Raw genomic sequence first — 15,991 nt, 5'->3', positions numbered from 1 at the left:
GTATACCCAAGTCTTTTTCACATGTGCTGTCACTTAGCCCTATTCCTCCCATTCTATATATGCTTTTTTCATTTTTATTGCCCAGATGTAGTACTTTGCATTTCTCCCTGTTAAAAACCATTCTGTTAGTTACTGCCCACTTCTCCAGTTTATTTAAATCTTTTTGAATCCTCTCTCTCTCTTCTCTAGTATTAGCTATCCCTCCTAGCTTTGTGTCATCAGCAAATTTAATCAGTTTACCCTCAATTCCTTCATCTAAATCGTTGATAAAGATGTTGAACAATACAGGGCCCAGGACAGAGCCCTGTGGTACCCCACTTGAGACATTCTTCCAACTGGATGTGCAGCCATTTACGACCACTCTTTGGGTCCGATCACTAAGCCAGCTATGAATCCACCTAACAGTTGCCTTGTCCATTCCATACTTAGTCATTTTTTCAATAAGGATTGTATGAGAGACTTTGTCAAATGCTTTGCTGAAGTCAAGATATACTATATCTACAGCATTTCCTTGATCCACCCAATCAGTGATACCGTCATAGAAGGAAATTAAGTTAGTCTGACATGACTTATTAGTTACAAACCCATGCTGACTCTGTTTGATCACTTCATTCTTATCCAGGTATTGACTTACATGTTGTTTAATAATTTGTTCAAAGATCTTTCCTGGTATAGAAGTCAGACTCACCGGCCTATAGTTGCCTGGGTCCACCTTCTTCCCCTTTTTGAAGATAGGAACAACATTTGCTCTTCTCCAGTCTTCTGGCACTTCTCCTGTTCTCCAAGAATTTTCAAAGATTATGGAGAGTGGTTCAGAAATGTCTTCTGCTATCTCCTTCAGTACTCTGGGGTGTAATTCATCTGGACCTGGAGACTTGAATTCATTTAGGTTAGCTAAGTGTTTCCTCACTATCTTTCTGTTTATAGATATCCTGGATTCTTCTATTCCCTTAATAGGACAGTGAATAACAGTTGGTGTTACATTTCCTTTCTGAGAGAAAACAGATGCAAAATAGGAATTTAAAAGTTCAGCCTTCTCAACATCCTGTCTTACCATTTCATCATTTTCATCCTGTAAAAATCCTATAGCATCTTTGAATTTTCTTTTACTTTTGACATATCCCCAAAATCCTTTATTATTGCTTTTGACATCTCTTGCAAGCCTCAATTCATTTTCAGCTTTAGATAATCTGATTTGTGCCCTGCAGATTCTGCAGACAGCATTATATTCTTCTTTAGATATGCCTCCCTCTTTCCATTTTATAAACATCTTTTTCTTCCTTTTTAGCATGTGCTTAAGTTCTGTGTTCACCCATCCTGGTTTCCTTAAATGCTTCCTATTCTTCCCTCTTTTCGGAATTGTTAACAACTGTGCTTTGAGAATTTCATTTTTCAAGATTTCCCATCCTTCCTGGACATTTTTGTCTTTAAGGATATCCAGCCATTGGATCCCTCCAATTATCTTTCTGAATCCCTTAAAATCTGCCTTTCTGAAATCTAACCTTGACGTCTGAGTCTTCACAGGTCTTCCGCCTCTAGTTATCCAAAATTCTAAAATAGCATGGTCGCTACCTCCTAGGGTTCCAGCCACTTTTACCTCCTCAACCATTTCCTCCCTGTTTATAAGGATTAGATCCAAGGTAGCAGTTCCCCTTGTTTTCTCCCCTACCTTTTGTAAGATAAAGTTGTCAGCAAGAGAGGATAAGAATTTCCTTGACCTGTTAGTTTTGCCTGAGAGAGATTCCCAACAAATGTCTGGATAGTTGAAATCTCCCATGACAACTATGTCATATTTTTTGGAGAACTTGGCCATTTGATGCATAAAGAGTTCATCCATATCTTCAGCTTGCACAGGCGGCCTGTAGTAAATGCCTACAATGGTGTCCTTTCCATTGTTCTGTCCTTGTATTCTTATCCAAACAGTTTCCACAGAACTCCCAGTCTCTGAAGCTTCAATCTCTGTGCAGATATACGCGTTTCTAACATACAATGCAACACCCCCTCCTCGTTTATCAAGTCTGTTTCTTGCAAATAAGTTGTATCCTTCTAGTCTTGTATTCCAATCATGTGTATCGTCCCACCAAGTTTCAGTGATTCCAATGACATCATATTTCTTTTCCTGTGTTAGTAGTTCCAATTCTCCTTGTTTGTTGCCCATGCTTTGTGCATTAGTATAGAAACATTTTAGTTTGTGATTGGTTTCTCTTTCTCCAATATTTTTATTAATTAGATTCTTTCGTCTTTGTTCTTCCTTTCCACTTCTATTAGCAGAGTTCTCAATAGCATTTGTCAGGTGTATGGCTTTTTCTGGTCTTTTGCTTCCCTTCCCATGTTGTTCTAGTTTAAAGCTCTCCTTACAAGTGTAGCAAGGCGACTTCCAAATACATGCTTTCCAGTCTTCGTAAGGTGCACCCCATCTCTAGCAAGTAGTCCATCGTATAAGTAGTTCACTCCGTGATCCAGAAATCCAAATCGTTGCTGACGGCACCATCGACGTAGCCAGTTGTTCACCTTCAGAATCTTATTCCACCTCCTTGTTCCATGGCCATCCACTGGGAGGATGGAAGAGAAGACCACCTGCGCTCCCAGTTCTTTCACTTTCTTGCCTAAGTCTTCAAAGTCTCTGCAGATGGTTTCCAGGTCGTTTCTTGCGGTGTCATTTGTCCCCACATGTAGTAGCAGGAATGAGTAGTCATCTGTAGGTCTGAAGAGTCCTGATATCCTGTCAGACACATCTTTAATTTTTGCACCTGGAAGACAGCACATTTCTCTTGAAGTTATATCCGGTCTGCAGATAGCGGCCTCTGTTCCTCTCAACAGGGAATCCCCCATGACCACCACTCTCCGTTTCTTCTTCACAACATTTTTCTTTCTCCATCCAGGAGGACTCTGAAGGCTTACAAGGTTGCTGTTTGTTGGCAAAGTCTTATCCTGATGTATTTCTTCATCGTTTTCCTGCGTGAGAGCCTGGTACTGGTTTCTGAGCAGTATGGGTGCTGACTGCCTCCTGATCCTCCTGCTTCTCTGGGTCACATGTCTCCATTCCTCTGTTTCTTCAGGTGCACTTCGAATTTCTTCTCTTTCTGTAACATGAAGAGATAATTCTGCTCTGTCCAAGAACTCTTCACCTTCCTTAATGATCTTCAACGTAGCCAACCTCTCTTCGAGATTTTGCAACTTTTCCTCCAACAGGGACACAAGCTTGCATTTGTGGCATGTGAAGTTTGGCTTTTCCACTGGTAAGTCTGTGAACATGTAGCAAGAAATGCAGCTCACCAAATGGCTCCTGGCCTCTTCCATCTTGAGATTTCTTAAAAACGATGAAAGATGAGCCAAAATTCGCGCGCCGATGGGCGCGCGGTTTTTCCGATTTCCTCTTTTCAGCTGCAACGGCCAAAACCCAGTGATCGTTGAGCTCGCGGAGACTCTTCACTTATCCCAGAAGGCACTGGGAATATGCAAATGATCTCCTCAAGACTCTTCCCCTGGTTTTCCGATTTCCTCTTTTCAGCTGAAACGGCCAAAACCCAGTGATCGTTGAGCTCGCGGAGACTCTTCACTTATCCCAGAAGGCACTGGGAATATGCAAATGATCTCCTCAAGACTCTTCCCCTGGTTTTCCGATTTCCTCTTTTCAGCTGAAACGGCCAAAACCCAGTGATCGTTGAGCTCGCGGAGACTCTTCACTTATCCCAGAAGGCACTGGGAATATGCAAATGATCTCCTCAAGACTCTTCCCCTGGTTTTCCGATTTCCTCTTTTCAGCTGAAACGGCCAAAACCCAGTGATCGTTGAGCTCGCGGAGACTCTTCACTTATCCCAGAAGGCACTGGGAATATGCAAATGATCTCCTCAAGACTCTTCCCCTGGTTTTCCGATTTCCTCTTTTCAGCTGCAACGGCCAAAACCCAGTGATCGTTGAGCTCGCGGAGACTCTTCACTTATCCCAGAAGGCACTGGGAATATGCAAATGATCTCCTCAAGACTCTTCCCCTGGTTTTCCGATTTCCTCTTTTCAGCTGCAACGGCCAAAACCCAGTGATCGTTGAGCTCGCGGAGACTCTTCACTTATCCCAGAAGGCACTGGGAATATGCAAATGATCTCCTCAAGACTCTTCCCCTGGTTTTCCGATTTCCTCTTTTCAGCTGCAACGGCCAAAACCCAGTGATCGTTGAGCTCGCGGAGACTCTTCACTTATCCCAGAAGGCACTGGGAATATGCAAATGATCTCCTCGAGACTCTTCCCCTGGTTTTATGAATGGGTTAATGTCACCTTGCTATTGGAAGGTGACATTAAGCCGATTAATAATGGAGAGGTGTCAATAAGACACTTATCCATTATTAACCCTAGACTATTAAACGGTTAAAAAACACACACAGACATTAATGAAAAATTATTTTAATGAAATAAAGATACCAAGTTTTTGACAAGATTTATTCCTCTGCTAATCCATAAAGAAACCATCGACCTGTAACAAAAATAAAGCAAAAAAGCAAAAATATCCTTACCTCTCCGCTGCTCGGTCTCACGCTGCAATTCATCAGAAATGGTTAGGTAGTTTAGAACGGGACCGTTGCTAATGCGACCAGCCCGCTCTAAACCAATGCCAGAATGAATTAGTTTATCTCTGAGCAGCCTCCCTGGCTGCCCGGAGATGAACTAATGAGCGTGGGAAAGTTTCTGTATTTTTTCCCACACTCATCAGTTCACCTCAGGTCAGCCAGATGACTCCGCGCAGCCTCACTGACGTCACTGGCTGACCTGAGGTGAACTGATGATTGTGGGAAAATCTACCCTCACTCACCTACTTTACCTCTCTGGTTGCGATTTTACCACGGGAGCCCAAGCATTTTTTTTACAATGACGGGTTTTGTATTGATTTTACAGAAGCCAGCAATTGATTTAGCGGCTATTCTGCTATGAAATATAAATATATACAGTATATATATAGATATATGTGTGTGTGTCTCAATGACATGTATATATATATATATAATAATCCTCACCCCTATCTTTCTCACACTAAGAGAAACTACCGCAATCCCTCACACTTAAAATCTGTGCCACTGACCCCCTCCCTCCCGCACCCTCTTTCTGGAGCACTTTGGAATGCTCGCTCCATCTGCAACAAGCTCCACGTGATCCACGACCTCTTTACCTCCTGCAACCTTTCCTTCCTGGCCCTCACTGAGACCTGGCTGACACCCCCTGACATGGCTTCCCCGGCCGCACTGAGTTATGGCGGCCTCCACTTTACCCACACTCCTTGCCCTGTCAACAGACAAGGTGAAGGAGTGGGTTTCCTCCTTTCTAAAAACTGCTCCTTCAACCCTATCCAAACCCAACCCTCCCTTATCCTCCCTTCTTTCAAGGTTCACTCTGTCCGTATTGACTCTCCCTCTAATCTCCAAATGGCTGTCATATACCGACCACCGGGCTCAGCCACTGCCTTCATCGACCAATTCTCCACCTGGCTCCTCCACTTTCTCTCTGCTGACATCCCCACCATTATCATGGGGGACTTCAACATCCCCATTGACACCCACCAGCCAGCAGCCTCCAAACTCCTGTCACTTAGCTCATCCATTGGACTTACTCAGTGGTCCTCCACAGCCACCCACACAGATGGACATACATTAGACGTCATCTTCACCCGCCTCTGTTCCCTATGTAATGTCAAAACCTCTCCCTTCCCCCTATCTGACCACCATCTACTCACCTTCTCATCCTTGTGCTTCTCACCTGCCCTCCATGTCCAGCCACTAGCACATCCTCACAGAAACCTCGCACACCTAGACATCCACAGACTCTCAGACTCTCTTCTACCTCTGTCCTCCATATCTTCACTCCACAACACGGACAGTGCCACTGCTTTCTACAATGATACCCTCACATCAGCCATAGACTCAGTCGCTCCTCTCATGCATGGCAAAGTGCGACAAACCAATAGGCAACCCTGGCACAACAACCTCACCAAAAAACTTCGACAAGCATCCAGGGTCGCGGAGCGGCGTTGGAAGAAAACACGCCTGCCAGATGACTTCACTGTGTTCAAACAAGCTACACTTGTCTTTAAATCAGCCCTCACCTCTGCTAAACAGATCTATTTCACAACCCTTGTATCTTCATTATCCCACAACCCAAAACAACTGTTCAGCACATTCAACTCTCTCCTCCGCCCACCACTGCCACCTCCAACTCCCCTCATCTCTGCTGAGGACTTTGCCACCTACTTCAAAAACAAGATCGACCAAACAAGGCAAACCTTTACAGTTCCACCACCCCAACTGCTCCACATACCAGACCTCTGCCCTTCCCTAATAACCTCCCTCTCCAACATCACTGAAGGAGAGCTTACTCATCTCCTTTCCATATCACGCCTCACCACCTGTGCACTTGACCCCATCCCTTCCCTCCTGCTCCCCAACCTCACTAATATGATCATTCCAGCCCTAACCCATCTCTTCTACCTATCCCTAACTTCTGGTACCTTCCCCTCTTCCTTCAAGCATGCCACCGTAACACCCATCCTCAAAAAATCAAACCTTGACCCAACTGCTATGCCCAGCTATCGCCCCATATCACTGCTACCGTTTGCTTCCAAATGCCTTGACCTGCAGGTCCATGCTCAACTTTCCTCCCACCTCTCATCTAACTCCCTCCTTGACATCCTGCCATCTGGCTTCCGCCCCCACCACTCCATTGAAACTGCCCTGACCAAAATTACTAATGACTTACCCACAGCCAAAGCTAACAGACAGTTCTCCATCTTGACCTGTCCTCTGCCTTTGACACAGTTGACCACTGCCTACTGCTACAGACTCTTTCTTCCCTTGGCATCAAAGACCTTGCCCTGTCCTAGATTTTCTCATATCTTTCTGACCGCACATTCAGCGTTTCCCACTCCCACACTACCTCCTCATCCTGCCCCCTCTCTGTTGGAGTCCCCCAAGGCTCTGTCCTGGGGCCCCTATTTTTTTCCATCTATACTCTTGGCCTAGGACAACTCATAAAGTCCCATGGCTTCCAGTACCGCCTGTATGCAGATAACACTCAGATCTACCTCTCTGGCCCAGATGTCACCTCTCTGCTGTCCAGAATCCTGGAGTGTCTATCAGCCATATCCTCCTTTTTCACCTCTCGCTTCCTAAAACTCAACGTAGACAAAACTGGACTCATTATCTTTCATCCATCTCACGTATCTTCCCTACCCGATCTATCTATTATGGTAAACGGCATCACGCTCTATCCCATACCTGAAATCCGCTGCCTCGGAGTAACTGTCGACTCTGCCCTGTCCTTCAAACCACACGTCCAATCTCTTGCCACCTCCTGTCGCCTCCAACGCAAAAATATTTCCAGAATCCGTCCCTTCCTCAGTTCTCAATCTACTAAAACTCTTGTACATGCCCTCATCATCTCCCGCCTTGACTACTGCAACACTCTCCTCTGTGGCCGCCCTCCTAACTCTCTTGCACCACTTGAGTCTGTCCTCAATTCTGCTGCCCGACTAATCCACCTCTCTCCTCGCTACTCCCCTGTCTCCCCCCTCTGCAAATCCCTCCATTGGCTCCCAATTCCCCAACGAATCCAGTTCAAACTACTAACACTGACCTACAAAGCCATCCACGACCTTTCCCCTCCCTATATCTCTGAACTAATCTCCCAATATCTTCCCTCACGTAATCTTCGATCCTCCCAAGACCTCCTACTCTCCTCCACACTTATTCGTTCCTCACACAACCGCCTCCAAGATTTCTCCCAAATATCCCCTATCCTCTGGAATGCCATGCCTCAACACGGCCGATAATCCACCACCCTTGGATCTTTCAAACGGAACCTGAAAACCCATCTTTTCAGGAAAGCTTACAGCCTGCAATGACCATTCTGCCGCCTCACCACCGCCTGAGCTGCCGCCTCATCACCACCAGAGCTGCTGCACCCCCGACCTTCTGTCTCTTCCCCACTATCCCATAGAATGTAAGTCCTCAAGGACAGGGTCCCCTCCCCTCTGTACCAGTCTGTCATTGTAAATTTGTTTACTGTTAACGATATCTATAACTTTGTATGTAACCCCCCTTCTCATGTACAGCACCATTAAATAAATAATAATAATATATATATATGTATTCTATGTGTATATATCTATTTTAACCTGTCATTGGGCTCCATTATATGTCCACTTTGCAAGCCTGTGAGAAAATCTCGGCATACAGATGCCATACGGATTACATACGGATGCTAACATGCGCAAAATAAGCAGCCACACCATGACAACGGATGACATACGGATCACTGTTCAGGGAACATTTCTACGTATTTCCACCGTACAATACAGTCTGTATTTTTATACGTTAAGTGTGACTCCAGCCTTACAGCTCTGATTGCAGTTATAAAGCTTAGCAATATAGGAGCATTGCTGTGCATTATAACTGTCAGTGCTGCACTGAAATAAGCTATTGAGACCATGTACTGCACACAATCTAACTAACCTGCTAGCCCTGGTGATGTGAATGACGTCATGAGGCCACCATTGCAACGATTGGGCCCTCACGATGACGTTGCGATGTATGCGTTTTTGTACGCTAAATAAAGATGTATTATATTTTTTTTACAAAAAAAGAATTGTGATGTAATTTCCTTGTTCAACCTCTTCTTTTTAATTCTCCATTGAAGACCATAACATCATTACATACCATATTCAAATATAATGTTTACACACACAAAACAAATATAAGTGAATATTATATTTATAACATATTTTTGGACTATAAGACGTACCGGACCATAAGACACACCCCAAATTATTAGAAGGAAAATGGGGAAAAAAATGAATGCATCAAAACGGGGTCTGTCTTAGGCTGGTTTCACATTTGCGTTTTTTTGCGCTGTATTTTAGCGCTAAAAAACGCATGCGCTTTTTTTCCTATATTTTGCATGGAATGAGCTTATGTGCGCATACACATGCGTTTGTATGCGTTTTTACGGGCATGTGTTTTTTTGTGGTGTGCGCTCGGGCGCACAAAATGCAACCTGTTGCATTTTTTGGGCGTCCGACTTGCCTCAAAAAAACGCATGCGTTCGCAATGCGTTTTTTACAGCAAGACACCCAATATAAGTCTATGGGTGTGCATATGTGCGCATTGGCATGCTCATGTATGCGTTTTTTTGCGCATGCGTTTTTTTGTTGACCATTGGTTAGACAATGGAAATTAGGTGTTTGGGTTAGAGTTAGAGTTAGTTAAGGGGGTTTAGGGTTAGGGTCAGGGTTAGGGTTAGGGTTTGGGTTAGGGTTAGTATGGTTTGGTTAAGGGTTAGGGTTTAGGGTTAGTTAGGGTTTAGGGTTAGGGTTAGGGTTTGGGTTAGGGTTAGTAGGGTTTGGTTAAGGGTTAGGGTTAGTATGGTTTGGTTAAGGGTTAGGGTCAGGGTTAGGGTTAGGGTATGGTTTGGTTAAGGGTTAGGGTTAGTAAAGTCATGGTTTGGGTTAGTGTGAGGGGCTAACTAATGTTGGAAAAAACGCAAACGCGGTAAAAACGCACTAAAAATGCATACAAACGCATAAAAACGCTGCATTTTTTTCATGCATGCTCATAAAAATGCTTGAAAAAAACGCAGCATTTGTATGCGCTTGTATGCGTTTTTTCCATGCGTTTTTTTGCGGGAAAAACGCGCTGCAAAACAAAGCAAGTGTGAAAGTAGCCTTACAGTCCTGAATTCAGCTTACCCGAGGGGGGGGTCAGCAGCGCTGGTGGCAGCAGGGTGATTCTTCCGGTGGTCCGATGCTGCAGGGCGATGATCTCACTTCCATTCCAGCCTGGTTCGGCAGTGCTCGGTGGTGTGGGGGGCTCTGGTGCCATTTTTTGAAAGCCCGGAGCCCCCCAGCACCACGGAGTACCGCTGCATCAGCCGCACCATCATCGCCCTGCAGCGTCGGACCAGGACCACTGGAAGAATTACCTGACTCCTGCTGTCATGACGCTAAGTGTAAGTACCATACATTCCGACTATAAGACACCCCCCTGTTTTCCCCAAAAATATTTTGGGAAAAAAGTGTGTCTTATAGCCTGAAAAATACAGTATATATATATATATATATATATATATATATATATATATATATATTACCAAGTCCGAGGTTTAGTAATGAATAGGTGTCAGACAGATACCCTCACTAATAAAACAGTACATAAAGAGTTAAATAAAGACACATACACACAAAATCTGCGTGAACCGCAATGTTTGTTTATTTTTCAAATTTTTTTTTTAAAAATTGTGTGGGCTCCAGCGTAATTTTCGGAACCCGCAGAGGGAAAGTCGATGGCTGAGGACTGATGTTAATATTCTGGGAAGGAGCCAAATAGCCATAATAGCCATAAAGGTTCCCAGACTATTAATATCATCTCACAGGTGTTTGCTTAGCCTTTACTGGCTGGTTTATAGGGGAACCCCAGAAAAAATTGACTTGGCGTTCCCCTATAAAATCGAACCAGCAAAGGCTAGGCAGACAGCTTCGAGCTGATATTAATAGCCTGAGAAGGGGCCATGGATATTGGCACCCCCCAGCCTAAAAACATCAGCTCTCAACTGCCCCAGAAATGGAACATCTTATAGATGCGCCAATTTTGGCACTTAACCTCGCTCATCCCACTTGCACTGTAGCGGTGGCAAGTGGGGTTCATATTTGTGGGGTTGATAATAATCTTTATTTCCTTATGAAATTAATAATCATTATTTTTATGTAGCGCTAACATATTCCAAAGCACTTTACAGTTTGCACACATTATCATTGCTGTCCCCAATGGGGCCACAATCTAAATTCCCTATCAGTATGTCTTTGGAATGTGGGAGGAAACCCACGCAAAAACGAGGAGAACATACAGTGGGGCAAAAAAGTATTTAGTCAGTCAGCAATAGTGCAAGTTCCACCACTTAAAAAGATGAGAGGCGTCTGTAATTTACATCATAGGTAGACCTCAACTATGGGAGACAAACTGAGAATACAAAATCCAGAAAATCACATTGTCTGTTTTTTTTTCATTTTATTTGCATATTATGGTGGAAAATAAGTATTTGGTCAGAAACAAGCAATCAAGATTTCTGGCTCTCACAGACCTGTAACTTCTTCTTTAAGAGTCTCCTCTTTCCTCCACTCATTACCTGTAGTAATGGCACCTGTTTAAACTTGTTATCAGTATAAAAAGACACCTGTGCACACCCTCAAACAGTCTGACTCCAAACTCCACTATGGTGAAGACCAAAGAGCTGTCAAAGGACACCAGAAACAAAATTGTAGCCCTGCACCAGGCTGGGAAGACTGAATCTGCAATAGCCAACCAGCTTGGAGTGAAGAAATCAACTGTGGGAGCAATAATTAGAAAACGGTAGTCATACAAGACCACTGATAATCTCCCTCGATCTGGTGCTCCACGCAAAATCCCACCCCGTGGGGTCAGAATGATCACAAGAACAGTGAGCAAAAATCCCAGAACCACACGGGGGGACCTAGTGAATGAACTGCAGAGAGCTGGGACCAATGTAACAAGGCCTACCATAAGTAACACACTACGCCACCATGGACTCAGATCCTGCAGTGCCAGACGTGTCCCACTGCTTAAGCCTGTACATGTCTGGGCCCGTCTGAAGTTTGCTAGAGAGCATTTGGATGATCCAGAGGAGTTTTGGGAGAATGTTCTATGGTCTGATGAAACCAAACTGGAACTGTTTGGTAGAAACACAACTTGTCGTGTTTGGAGGAAAAAGAATACTGAGTTGCATCCATCAAACACCATACCTACTGTAAAGCATGGTGATGGAAACATCATGCTTTGGGGCTGTTTTTCTGCAAAGGGGCCAGGACGACTGATCCGGGTACATGAAAGAATGAATGGGGCCATGTATCGTGAGATTTTGAGTGCAAACCTCCTTCCATCAGCAAGGGCATTGAATATGAAACGTGGCTGGGTCTTTCAACATGACAATGATCCAAAGCACACCGCCAGGGCAACGAAGGAGTGGCTTCGTAAGAAGCATTTCAAGGTCCTGGAGTGGCCTTGCCAGTCTCCAGATCTCAACCCTATAGAAAACCTTTGGAGGGAGTTGAAAGTCCGTGTTGCCAAGCGAAAAGCCAAAAACATCACTGCTCTAGAGGAGATCTGCATGGAGGAATGGGCCAACATACCAACAACAGTGTGTGGCAACCTTGTGAAGACTTACAGAAAACGTTTGACCTCTGTCATTGCCAACAAAGGATATATCACAAAGTATTGAGATGAAATTTTGTTTCTGACCAAATACTTATTTTCCACCATAATATGCAAATAAAATGAAAAAAAACAGACAATGTGATTTTCTGGATTTTTTTTTCTCAATTTGTCTCCCATAGTTGAGGTCTACCTATGATGTAAATTACAGACGCCTCTCATCTTTTTAAGTGGTGGAACTTGCACTATTGCTGACTGACTAAATACTTTTTTGCCCCACTGTACAAACACCTTGCAGATGTTGTCCTTGGTGGGATTTGAACCTAGGACTCCAGCGCTGCAGTGCTAACCACTGAGCCACCGTGTTATTAATATTTTTTGCATGCTTCACCACGTGGTATAAGTAATAAGGTGCAATTACAGCGATACCACATTCAAACAAGGCTTTTTTTAGGTTTTTCTGCTATCACACAATAAAAATTATTTTTAGGAAAAAGTTGGGGTTTTTTGTCGTCCTATTCTGACTGTGTATTTTTTGGCGAACAGAGCTGTACAAGGGCTTATTTTTCACGAGACAAGTTGCAGATTTTTTAGTACCATTTTGTGGCACAATTTTTTTTATCACTTTTTATTCAGATTTTTCAGACACATAATGAAAAAAACCCAGTAATTCAGCTATTGTTTTTATTTTAATTTTTTTGTGCTGTTCCCCATGCAGTAAAAGTGATAAGACCAATTTGTTTGTTGGGTCGGTACGATTACAGTGATACCAGATTTTTTTTTTTTTTTTTTATGCTTTGCAATTTTTACACACTAAAAACACAATATTTTAGCAAAATGAATTTCTTTTTGTATGATCATATTATGAGAGCTGTAACTTTTTATTTTTTTGACGAATGATCCATATTAGAGCTTCTTTTTGCAGGACAGTTTGGCGTTTTCATTTATACCATTTTTTTTACATATGGCTTTTTGATCACTTTTTATTCACTTTTTTTGTGAGTCAGTATGATAAAAAAGTGACATTTTAGCATGTTTTCTATTTAATTTTTTAACGGTGTTCGCCAACGGAATAAAAAATGTGCCAGTTTTGTAGAGTGGGTCGTTCTGAATGTGGCAATACCAATTATGTGTACATTTTTTTTTTATTTTTGTTTTATCAGAAATGCTGCGTTTTGAGTGACAAAACTGATTTTTGGGATTTGCGTGTACTTTTTTGTGTTTTTTTTAACTTTTTTACGTATTTAACTCTTTTCACTTTTTTACTGTGAGACATGTATACTTTCTTTAATCACTTGTCTCATACACTGCTGTACTCATGTACAGTCTCATGTATCAGACTCTCAGTCTCACTGACTGTGCCTATGAGATTCAGCTTAGGGGCCGGGGTCTCACTTTCGAGTGCAATGCGAGAAACTCACACATCAATACCCGACACTGCAGCCAGCACTCGGGACTTGAGTGTGTGGCTGTATGTATTTCTATGCAGCTGAGCGCTCCGGTCCTGAGTGCCGGCAGCGGTTCCGGGTATTGATGCACGAGTTTCTCGCATTACAGTTGCAAGTGTGACCCCAGCCTAGAATTGGATCTCACAGGCCACTGTACCCTGAGGTCCCCACGATTTTCATCACGGGGGTCTGATGATTACTAAGGGGTCCTGTGACCCCCTTGTAACAACTTAAATATTGCTGTCGTGATTAACAGCAGTATTTAAGGGGTAAATTGGCCACAAAATGGGCCAGGACCAATACTACAGGGTGTCAGCTGTCATGTACACCCATGGGAATCATTGCCGCTAGGTGTTGCTATTCCCTTATTCCCCATCACCATTTTAAAACGGCAATGAGGGAATAAGTACCCTTAATGACCGTTGTTTTAATGAATATCAGCAGTCATTAAGGGGTTATTGCACTTGGAATATTTTTATCATTTTCCAGTATACCGTGTGGTAGAATGAATAGTGTCAAAAGTACAACTTGTCCTGGAAAAACCAAAGCCTCATATGGGTATATTGACAGAAAAAACAAAAAAGTTATTTGTCTTGTACGAAGGGGGGGAAACAAAACCCCTCCCCAAAAATAAAAATCGCCATGTCACGAAGGGGTTAATGAATGTATAGACACTTCTTCTCACACGCTTTATTGATTGTTGAAGAGTTTCTTTCTGTTGGAAAACTCCCTGAAATAAAAATGTGGAAATAAAGTGTTACCTGGTTCCTTCTGTTCTCAAGTAATGATGTCTCGTACAGTTGTGCATTGTGGAGTACAATCCCACAAAATGCCAGATAAGCAGCAAAGTCCTAAAACATACAACAAATGAATAAAAAATATTTAGAATTTGCCTATTTGATGCGTTTTTTCATTGCATGCGTTTTTTTGTCACTTGAAATAAAGCTAATTGAAAGGTGGCTTCTGGGAAGTAAAAAAAAGTGATTTCCTGTTTGCAGATATACAGTGGGTAAGTATTCAGACCCCTTTAAATTTTTCACTCTTTGTTTCATTGCAGCCATTTGGTAAATTCAAAAAAGTTCATTTTTTTCTCATTAATGTACACTCTGCACCCCATCTTGACTGAAAAATAACAGAAATGTAGAAATTTTTGCAAATTTATTAAAAAAGAAAAACTGAAATATCACATAGTCATAAGTATCCAGATCCTTTGCTCAGACACTCATATTTAAGTCACATGCTGTCCATTTCCTTGTGATCCACCTTGACATGGTTCTACTCCTTCATTGGAGTCTAGCTGTAGCTGTGTTTAATTAAACTGATAGGACTTCATTTGTAAAGGTACACACCTGTCTATATAATACTTCAGGGCTCACAGTGCATGTCAGACCAAATGAGAATCATGAGGTCAAAGGAACTGGCCAAGGAGCGCAGAGACAGAATTGTAGCAAGGCACAGATCTGGCCCAGGTTGCAAAAGAATTTCTGCAGTACTCAAGGTTCCTAAGAGCATAGAGGCCTTAATAATCCTTAAATGGAAGAAGTTTGGGACCACCAGAAGTCTTCCTAGACCTGGCCATCCAGCCAAACTGAGCAATCGTGGGAGAAGTGCCTTGGTGAGAGAGGTAAAGAAGAACCCCAAGATCACTGTGGCTGAGCTCTACAGATGAAGTAGTTAGATGGGAGAAAGTTCCACAAAGTCAACTATCACTGCAGACCTCCACCAGTCGGGCCTTTATGGCAGAGTGGCCCGACGGAAGCCTCTCCTCAGTGCCATACATATGAAAGCCTGCATAGAGTTTGCTAAAAAACACATGAAGGACTCACAGACTGTTATGAATGAGTCACCAGAGGAGGAAAAAGCAAAAATACAAGCTAAGTCCAGAAAACCGGAGAGGTTGGTAGCTAGCGGATTGCAGACCCCTGATAATATTCACAACAACTAACAGTAGCCGTGGGGTGTTTCTACGGTGGTCCTAGACACCTCGTTCACAGCCGGAGAACTAAATAAACCTAAAGAAAGAAAGGGGAAATCTAAACTGCCCCAGAGCAGACCCAAAAGCAATAGACAGCCTCCAACATGTATTGACGGTGAAAACAGATGAAAGCACAAACACAGACAGAAAGACAGGCTGAGCAAACGATGGGGCCCTCACTAACTAGATAGGACAGGAAAGAAAAGCAACTGTCTGCAATCACGCAAAAACCCTGCCAAAAATAATGTCCAACACGTCTGATAGAAAAGGCCCTGAAGTCACTAGACTTCAAAATCACTATATCAGCACTCCTATATTCTGAAAACAGAGCAAAGAGATCAACTGATCAGAGACAAAAATGGAGTT

The 15,991-nt window shown here is 43.1% G+C and overlaps 1 protein-coding gene across 5 annotated transcripts in view; it reads right to left on the bottom strand.

The window, feature by feature from the left end:
• PDE5A (phosphodiesterase 5A) overlaps nt 1-15,991 on the bottom strand; it is a 461,491-nt gene that overhangs the window by 232,053 nt on the left and 213,447 nt on the right. For all 5 annotated transcript variants that reach the window (XM_073571847.1, XM_073571848.1, XM_073571845.1 and 2 more), the window contains one exon: nt 14,412-14,501. In XM_073571847.1, the coding sequence (XP_073427948.1) occupies nt 14,412-14,501 (90 nt within the window). The remainder of the gene's footprint in view (nt 1-14,411; nt 14,502-15,991) is intronic.

The sequence above is a fragment of the Dendrobates tinctorius genome, unplaced genomic scaffold (assembly GCF_039654945.1).
Source record: "Dendrobates tinctorius isolate UK_male_01 unplaced genomic scaffold, ASM3965494v1 ptg000030l, whole genome shotgun sequence".
Taxonomy (NCBI): domain Eukaryota; kingdom Metazoa; phylum Chordata; class Amphibia; order Anura; family Dendrobatidae; genus Dendrobates; species Dendrobates tinctorius.
The sequence above is the reverse complement of the archived record's forward strand: the minus strand, read 5'-3'. Positions and strand labels throughout refer to the sequence as shown.